The sequence below is a fragment of the Echinops telfairi genome, unplaced genomic scaffold, assembly GCF_000313985.2.
Source record: "Echinops telfairi isolate 266 unplaced genomic scaffold, ASM31398v2 ScPeMD7_7469;HRSCAF=8507_1, whole genome shotgun sequence".
Taxonomy (NCBI): domain Eukaryota; kingdom Metazoa; phylum Chordata; class Mammalia; order Afrosoricida; family Tenrecidae; genus Echinops; species Echinops telfairi.
This window is the reverse complement of record NW_022111373.1, coordinates 148,899,464-148,908,077: the sequence shown is the minus strand read 5'-3', so window position 1 is coordinate 148,908,077 and position 8,614 is coordinate 148,899,464. Positions and strand designations below refer to the sequence as shown.

At 55.6% G+C, this 8,614-nt stretch overlaps 1 protein-coding gene across 2 annotated transcripts in view; it reads right to left on the bottom strand.

The window, feature by feature from the left end:
* The window catches only part of PDCD6 (programmed cell death 6), an 18,463-nt gene that overhangs the window by 6,072 nt on the left and 3,777 nt on the right, over positions 1–8,614 (bottom strand). For both annotated transcript variants that reach the window (XM_004698114.4, XM_004698112.2), the window contains exon 3: positions 712–756. In XM_004698114.4, coding sequence (XP_004698171.1) covers positions 712–756 — 45 coding nt within the window. The remainder of the gene's footprint in view (positions 1–711; positions 757–8,614) is intronic.

The following is an 8,614-nucleotide window of genomic DNA, read 5'->3' as shown; positions in this document are numbered from 1 at the left end:
AGAGTCACACTGGGGACCACAGCAATGGGCACAGAGTCACACTGAGGGCCACAGTCATGGAGACCGAGTCTCGTTCCCTGTGAAGAGGGAAGACTGAAGTAGGATCTCTGTGAAGGGTCCCTGAAGGGACCTCCCTCTTTGGAAGGACCCATGAGAAATAGACATACACTGTGCAGCTAAGGACATCTTCCAGACCCCCGGGCAGGAGGACTAATGGTACAGCCTCCCGGGACCCGGAGCTCAATGCCAGGGTGCCTGGAAAGCCAGAGACCAAAGACAGCCTGCAGCTCAGGCCATGGGAACAAAGGCCCGGGACCTGCACGCACAGAGGCCAATCCCACAGGGCCTGAGCAAGACCTCGGGGAGATCAGCACCGTGTGTCCTAGTAGGCACAGCCGCGGGCTCTGGAACCCCCACCCCACCTCCTCCCTCCAACGTTCTTCAAATCCTTACCATAAGCACAACACACAAAACTATACAAATAACCAGGTCAAAGTTCAAACCACTTAGGAACCAACATCATCTCCGGAACCAGAGGTGGGAAGGACGGGCTCAACAGATGAAGAGTGAATAAAGGCACATCTACGTAACAAGGAAGGTGAGACTGGGGTGGGGGGACAAAAGACATGAAGCCACAAACACAGAATGCACAACCGACATCTAGTCAGGACAGACAGACAGAGTGCCAAACGGCAAAATAGCACTACTTACATATGATTGACCTAACAGTCACTGGATTAAATGGTGTCCATGTCCCTGAAAAAAACAACAAACGCAGGAATTAGACTTACAGAAAAGCATTTATACCCCACCATCTACATGGCCAGTGAGAGTAAGTAACTAGCTTTCACCAGGAAGACCCTCAAGCAGCAGTCTCACAGGAGCAGTGCCGCTGGGCCACTGGACTGTTTGGAGACGTCTGGCCATCACGACCACTGGGGGGAACTGCAGCACCAGGAGCCGGGTCTGGTCCTGAAATGGGCAGGAGCCCCTCCAGTTACGGTGATCGGGACCTGAAAGTCCATATGTGGAACCAAGGAATGGCTTCTGTACTTGTAATATCCCACGCGTCTTTCCTGGGCAAAATGACCAGGTAAGCTGAGAGGACTGTGCTTAGGTATGCCAGAGACCTCATTAAGTTACTCCCCAATTCAGAAAATCCTGTCCCCAAGGCCACCACCCTCCCGAGAGCAGTCACACCCCAGACAAGCACCCAGTTGTGACCGCCACCTCATGTCATCTTGCACGCATGAGGGCTCTGACATGCTCTCTCATGGAAAATCACAACTAAAAGGTAAGGGAATTTCTGAAGCCCCGTGGGTGTGCACATCCCTGGCTTCACTGTGCTTCCCTTCAGTATGCATGCCTGCGCACACATCACAAAACATTCCAGGACAACAATCCCCCTGAAACTGCAGGCTGGGTACCACACTCCCTGAAACTGTGAGCAGGCAGGCTGGCTACCTCGCCAGGGTCTGGGGGGTGGGCAGCCCCTCAGGGCTGAAGGCTCAGCCACCAGTCAAGCATCCTTGGGAGGAAGCCGAGGCTGTCTGCTCCCCTGCAGTCGTCGTCTTCAGGGCCACTGGGAGTTGGAGGCAGGAGTCGTGGGAGGAGAGGTCGGTGTGGGTTAACCCAAAGCAACCCCACTCCCCGCTGTGGAGTCCGACTCAGCAACCCTACTGGACAGAGGAGCACTGCCCCGTGAGCTTATGAGACGGTCACTCTACTGTCCCTCTTTCTCTGAGGAGCAGCTGGTTTTGAACTGCTGACCTTAAGGCTAGCAGTCCAACACATACCCACCAAGCCACCAGGCCTCCTTCCTGGTTTGGGCTGGGCTCCCTCAACTACCACTCATGTCAGAAGAGTCGGGGTGGGGTGAGGGTGGGAGGGGTCCTGGGGAATCGGACAGAGCCAGAACTGGGACAGCCACTACTGACCGTGATGGCATGCTTCTCCGCCGAGGCCAGAGAACCTATTTCTAGAGTGTGCTCTACCTGTTTTTTGTACTTATGCAAGCAAACTATACACCATTTTCTGCATTGGGGGGTTCGTGTCACATCCATCCTCAACCTCATTTGTAAAACAGCACCTGTTCTCCTGTAGACAGGGCAGTCACAGCCCCTATTCCCTCACAAGGCACCGCCCACCATCCCTCACACAGCGCTGCACCCCAGCCAAGGGGCCCCCAGATGAGCGGCCCCAGGGCATCCATAGAAGACGAGCAGGTGCCCACACCCCTCTTAGCTCCTGTCCTGTCTCAGAGCCACTGTTTGTGATGCCAGCTTCTCCCCTTCGGCAGCCACCCTGAAGCCCCCCTTGGTCTCCCTGCACCTGGACCAGAGGCTAAGGGACCACTTTGGGAGAAGTGACAGGCTGAATTACAGCTCTTCAAGCACGGTGTTGGAACCCTACGCTTTACACCTCTGGAAGTCAAACAGCAGACCCCGTGCTAGCTAACAAGCACAGGGTCCCTCTGACCCACGCCGGGACATTTAGAACGTAAAAGCTGCAGGAGGAGAGAGGAAGGAGGCCGTTTGAACTCTGGGGCCGGCAAGGACTAGGCAGAGTGCCGTGGGCTGTCAGGGCGAGCAAACTACTTGGTCTGAGAGAAAGACAGCCGGAGCGCTCCTAGAAGCCAGAATGGCAAGCCTTCATCTCCCACATTTTGGACGTCCTGTCAGGTGGGACCAGTCCCTGAAGAAGGACATCGTGAGGAGACAGGGAGAGCCCTGGAGGCAGCAGTACTGGAGGACTCTGGGGACAGGACACAGGGAGCTGGCAGCCAGCCATCTCCTGGGGTGGGGCAGGGCGGGGTGGGGCGGGGCAGGGCAGTCAAGGGTCAGGGGAGGCAGACACATTCCTGGGGTTTGCAGGGCAGGGAGGGCTGACGTCAGTCCCCATAGAAACCAGGTAATAATTACAGCCAAGACATAGTTAACTATTTACGGGGGGTAGGGGTGGGAAATAAGGACAGGTGTTGGGACCTGGTTCCCAGACTGATCATAGAGCTCATTAACCAAAACAACCAACCAACCAATCAACCAACCAAGACACCCACTGCCCTGAGCCCATTCCACCGCAGTGGCCCCGCAGGCCGTAGGACACGCCTCACGGGTGCAGGGCTGTCCATCACCAACGGAAGCCAACCTTTTTTCATCTGGTGCACGAACTGACGGCCTCATCACACTGCATTTGGAGGCATCTACCGGCAGTGTACTTGTTGGCCTGTGATTCGCATGGTCAGCAGTTCAAAACCACCAGCAGCTCTTCGGGAGAAATGCTGGGCTTTCTACTCCCACAGATAGTCCGGAAACCCACAGGGAAGCTGTGAGTCAGCACTGACTCGATGGCAGAGAGATTAAAGGTTACATAGGATAAGTCTGAAACTAGTTTACAAAGACATGCTCTACAGCAGTGGTTCTCAACCTGTGGGTCGTGACCCCTTTGGGAGTTGAATGACCCTTTCACAGGGGTCACCCGATTCATAACAGTAGCAAAATGACAGTTATGAAGTAGCAACGAAAATAACTGTAAGGTTGGGGGGTCACCACCACATGAGGAACTGTATGAAAAGGTCATGGCATTGGGAAGGTTGAGAACCGCTGCTCTAGAGAAACATTTCAGAGGTGACCAGAGGCAGCAGGACCCATGGTCCCAGGCTGGGCCATGCCGTTTCCAGCACCCAGGTCTCTCGGCCCAGCAACTGTTAGATCTCTGCTCGGTCCTTGGCTTCACAGGAGAAAGAATCTACTCCGAAGCCGGTATTGTGATCCAAGTGAGTTTTATGAGAGTTAGAAGCTTCAGGTTTACACAGGCACCCTCCTCAGGCTACCCCCCTCCCTCCCCCAATACAGCCTGCCGAGAGGCTGCTCTAGAAAGTCACAAGGTGGCTCCGGGATCCTGCCTTTTCAATTCCTCTGCCGGGAGGCGTGGTTGATGATCCTGGTTGGCCCCACTGGCTGAATTGAATTCACCTAGCCCAGATAGGCCAATCCAGGTGTGATGCCACCTAGCTGTGCCACCCTTTTCTGGCCAGAAGCTTGAACCTCTGAGCAGTGCACCACTCCTTCATAGTGGATGCCCCAGTCCCTATGCTAAGCTACCTAACACAACCACATGTTCAGGACACACCACACCATGCATGCCGGGTCTTGACTCAGAAAGCACACACACTCGGCCTCCAAGTGACTCTGGGGGCAGCACGGGGGGCACCCCCTGCTGGCTGGGCTAGACCTGTGATTCCCTCTGCAGCCCTCAGGTTAGCCCTTCTATGGTGCCCACCTCTCCATCCCACCCGTGGTAACCCCACCCGTTAGGGCCACGGAAATCCCTGGCACCTCAGCTCTTCAGGAACCCCCTCTGGAGGTCCCTTCCTGGGCCACCACACTGACCTCTGGGACTGCTCTGGGCTAAGCAGGCAGGCGGGCAGGAGTTCCATCAGATCTGTGGTTCAGTGTCTGCCCGTCTTATACACCAGACCATGGGCTATAAGCCTCGTGGAAGCAGGTCCAGGGAGCGGGGGAGACAGGCTGACCGTGGGTGTCATTTCAGGGTACACATACTAGCATTTTAAAAATGGCATTTGCTGGTCTGGGGTGAACCACCTCAGGCACGCCAAAATCCCCCACTTCACAGCTGCCCACAAGGACCACCACTCTCAGCCATGGGCACTGCTTGTCCACAACCCCCACACCCCACACCTCCACGCTCACATGTGGCCAGTTCTTCCCCTAAAGCTTCTCCTGTGGCAGGGCTGTGGCTGCAGGGTCGAGTGGACTCCCCAGAACAGGGCTGTCCCAGGCCCCGAGGGTGTGTCCTCCTGGGTCTGACGGGGCAGCCCTCAGCCACTGCACTGCCGGGGCTTCGTTCACAGCCTACGTGAGGTGGGGTCACGTCAGCTCTGGCTCAAGGCGGTTCTGTGCACAAAAGAAGGAAGCACTGCCCAGTCCCCACGGCCAGACTTGAGCCCGCCGTGCCAGCCACCATGCCAGCCGCCGTGGCAGCCCACCTCACTGACGGTCCTCCTCCTTTTGCTGCGGCAAGCATGATGTCACTTTCCAGGGATGTCCAAAGTGCATGACTCGAAGTCCCCCGTCCTCGATTGCTGGGGCATTCTGACGACACTTCCTCCCAGACAGTCTGCCAGCCGTAACTCAAAGTGATCAGCTCTTCTCCTGTCCAGCTTTCACATGCATAGAAGACAACTGAAAATACCATAGCTCGGGTGGTGGTGTAGTGGTTATTTACTGGGCTGTGATCCACATGGTCGGCAGTTTGAAACCACCAGCAGCTCCATGGGAGAAAGATGCTTTCTACTCCCATAAACAGTCTCAGAAACCCACAGGGGGCGCCATGAGTCAGCACTGACTCGATGGCAGTGAGGTGTATTTGTATGTTTGTTTGTTTGGGGGGGGGGTAGGTGTACACTAGCCTTCATCTGTTCTGTAGCCCTTTAAAGAGGTTTTGTACAGCAGGGTGTCCCTAGTCTAATATGTTGTCTGAAGTGACTGCTGCTTCCACAAGCACTGACTGCAGATTCAATGACATTAAATCCTTCTCACTTCCATCCTGTTGCGTGTCAACTGGCCCCGCTGTGCGGACTTGGCCTCCTTCACACTGACGGCTGCAGTCTTTGGTCTCTGTCAGCAAGTGCTTCGAGTCCTCTCACGTTCAGAACGAACCACTGTCACAGGTGGTTAATGACCCTCCTCCAAACCTGACTGACATTGGGTTCTTAGCTTATTTGCTAAGATGGAATTAGGCGCTCTGGAATTCCCTGCCTTCTTGTGCTACAATCCACACCACCGAAAGCCTCTGCGTAGTGACGTCCAGCACTCGCCACAGCAATCATGTCAATGAAAACTGAGAAGCCATCTAAATGTCTCACCTGGTGAGGCAAATTACAGTAGACACAAAGAGTTAGTAATATGGGGAAATTATGTGTTTAATGACAGCACCGGATAAATATAAGTGGTGAGTGTAGGAGAGTCAAAGAGAGACAGATCTGTATGCGCACATGCACTCCAGGAAAACAAAGCCAAGCCAAGCCTGACTGTCAGTAGTGGGAACAAGGGCGATTTTCCCTATCTCTTTTCAGAAATGTTAGAGACTATACATTATTCTCACACTCAGATTCCAATTTTTAAAACAATATCCCATAGCTTCCTATTTCAACCTAGAACCCTAACAAGCAAGTCCTCCCTCCAGCTCTGCTCTCAACCCCTCTCCTGGATAAGCAGTTAGTCACCAACTGGAACATAAACCACCACATGGGTTCCTAGCAGCTCTTCCCTGAAGCTGCCACAAGGCTGGCCCTCCATGATCTACGGGCTGGAATAGCTCTCCTTTAAGGGGCCAAAAGTCCAGCCTGGAGAAACACACCAAGCCTGACACAGCAAACGAACACATGCCATCCAGTCGGGTCTGCTTCACAGGGGCCCCACATGGTTTCTGAGACTGTAAATCTTTACAGGAGCAGACAGCCTTACCATGCTCCCAGGGGAGCAGGTGATGGGTTTGAACCGCCGACCTTGATATTAGCCGGCCCATGCCTAACCTGCCGTTCTGACTTACAACGACCCTATACAACAGAATGAACCACCTCCCAGCCCTGGGCCAACCCCACAGTTATTCTTGTGCTTGAGCCCACTGTTAGGGACGCGGTGTCGGTCCATCTCATTGAGGCCCTTCCTCTTGTTCGCTGCCCTTCGACTTTACCAGGCATGATGCCCTTCTCCAGGGCCTGGTCTCTCCTGACAACATGATTAGTCTCTCCCACTCTTGCCGCTAAGAGCAGCCAGCCGTACTTCCTGGGCAGGCTTGTTTCTACACATGACCTGAGGACACAGTTCCATCCGTAAGTGTCTCTACTGTCCATTTCCGACAGTGACCACAGAGGCGGGGGGAAGTGAAGTGGGATAAGTCTTGTCGTCCATGTGAGAGCCTGCGGTTCCATGAGGCTGAAGAGGTTTCATGGGAGCTTCCCGCCTACCCTGGGTTAGGGAGAAAGGCCCCAGCACCAGCCAATGAGAAGCCTGTGGAGGGAGCAGTGTCTGGCCCCCAGCCATCCTGATGGTGCAGAGCCTGACACACTCTGTCCAGTTGGACCGGGCTGCTGCGCCAGGCCTAAACCCAGCAGCAGTGAGGACAAACTCTACTTCATGGGAGACCACCCGGCGCAGGGCAGGGAACGGACCTGCTTCAGAAGCAGCAGGGTACCAAGGGGGAGTGGAGCCAGCCAGGGTGGGCCCACACATGGCAGGGGAGACCTAAGGGCTCGCATCCCCAGGGCATCCACACTGCTCAGAGAGACTGGGGAGCAGACACCCATGGACATGTGTCTGTGCTGGAGCCTCACGCGAGTTGTGACATGGCGGGAGGGGTTTCCTGTGGCCCCCCACTCTGTGGCCTCTGATGCAGAGGCCGGCAGTCCCACTTCTGTAGGGAGGGAGCCAGCAGACAGGAATCTAACCTTCAGTGTCCTGACCAGATTCTAGGTTCAGGGATGACGTGTGCAGACTGGTTAGCAAAGCCAGGCCCGTCAAACCCCACACCCCACCTCCCCAAACTCGGGAAGGCAAGCTTCTAGGGTGGTGTGAATGACACCCTGGGCTGCTCCCAGGCCACCTGGGCCAGGACACTCCCTCCCAGTCCTCACTAAAGGCCAGGGTCAAGTCCAGGTGGCCACCTCCAACCTCCAGTGCTCACCTCCAGGAGCACCCAACTCCCCCAATGAGGGTGTTCTCCCTGGGACAGCTCCTACGGGGCAGCAGGTAAGGCCACGCAAACTTCCAAGCACACTGGCCCGGGGGCGGGGGATGAGGGGGGCGGCAGAGGGGGTGCTCCAGGCCCCGGCCCCTTTCCAGGGGGGCCCTTCCCAGCCACTGCACACAGCAGCAGAGCAAAGCCCTTGCTCAACCCCAGGGCCCAGGCACCAGCAGCCCTTCAAAGGAGGGGACGTTGACAGGGGGTGAGTGTTCTGTAGGGGATTATCCCAAGTCCCCTCCATTCTTTTTAACAGAGGGTCCCCCAGGAGAGCTAGGACCCCATCAGACTGAAAAAACACCTTCTCCTAAAAGGAGGCACAAACTAGTTTTATACAAATGTACGGCTGGCCTGCTGCGTGGCCCCTGGGGGTGGGGAGACAATGTCTGGTCTCTCCACATCTCTCCCCGACAGTACAGAGAAGGGCCAAGACAATCAAAGCAACAAGGAAGTAAGAGGTCGAGGACTAGGGTCCTGAGTCCCAAACTCCTGCTACATGGTGCCTGGCTGCTGCTGCCCACCTCTCTGAAAGGGACCCTGGTGGGAGGGCCTGGAGAGGGGAGAGAGCTGAAGATCAAACTCAGTCACAAAAGACGGCTGACTAGTCTGAGCGAGACTGGGGGGTGGGGGTGGGAGACACACGCAGGACCCTGGCCCTGAGTCACTCACCCACTTGCAGAGCAGTCACACCACAAAGCGGTCCACAACCGAGGGCAGGGGTCAGGGGCAGCTCAGAGGGCAGGCAGGGACGAGGTACACAGGGAGGGCTGAAATCAGTATCAAACAAAAGTGTAGATGCATTGTGGAAAGGAAGACCGATTTGCTCTGAAACTTTCACCCAGATTGCACA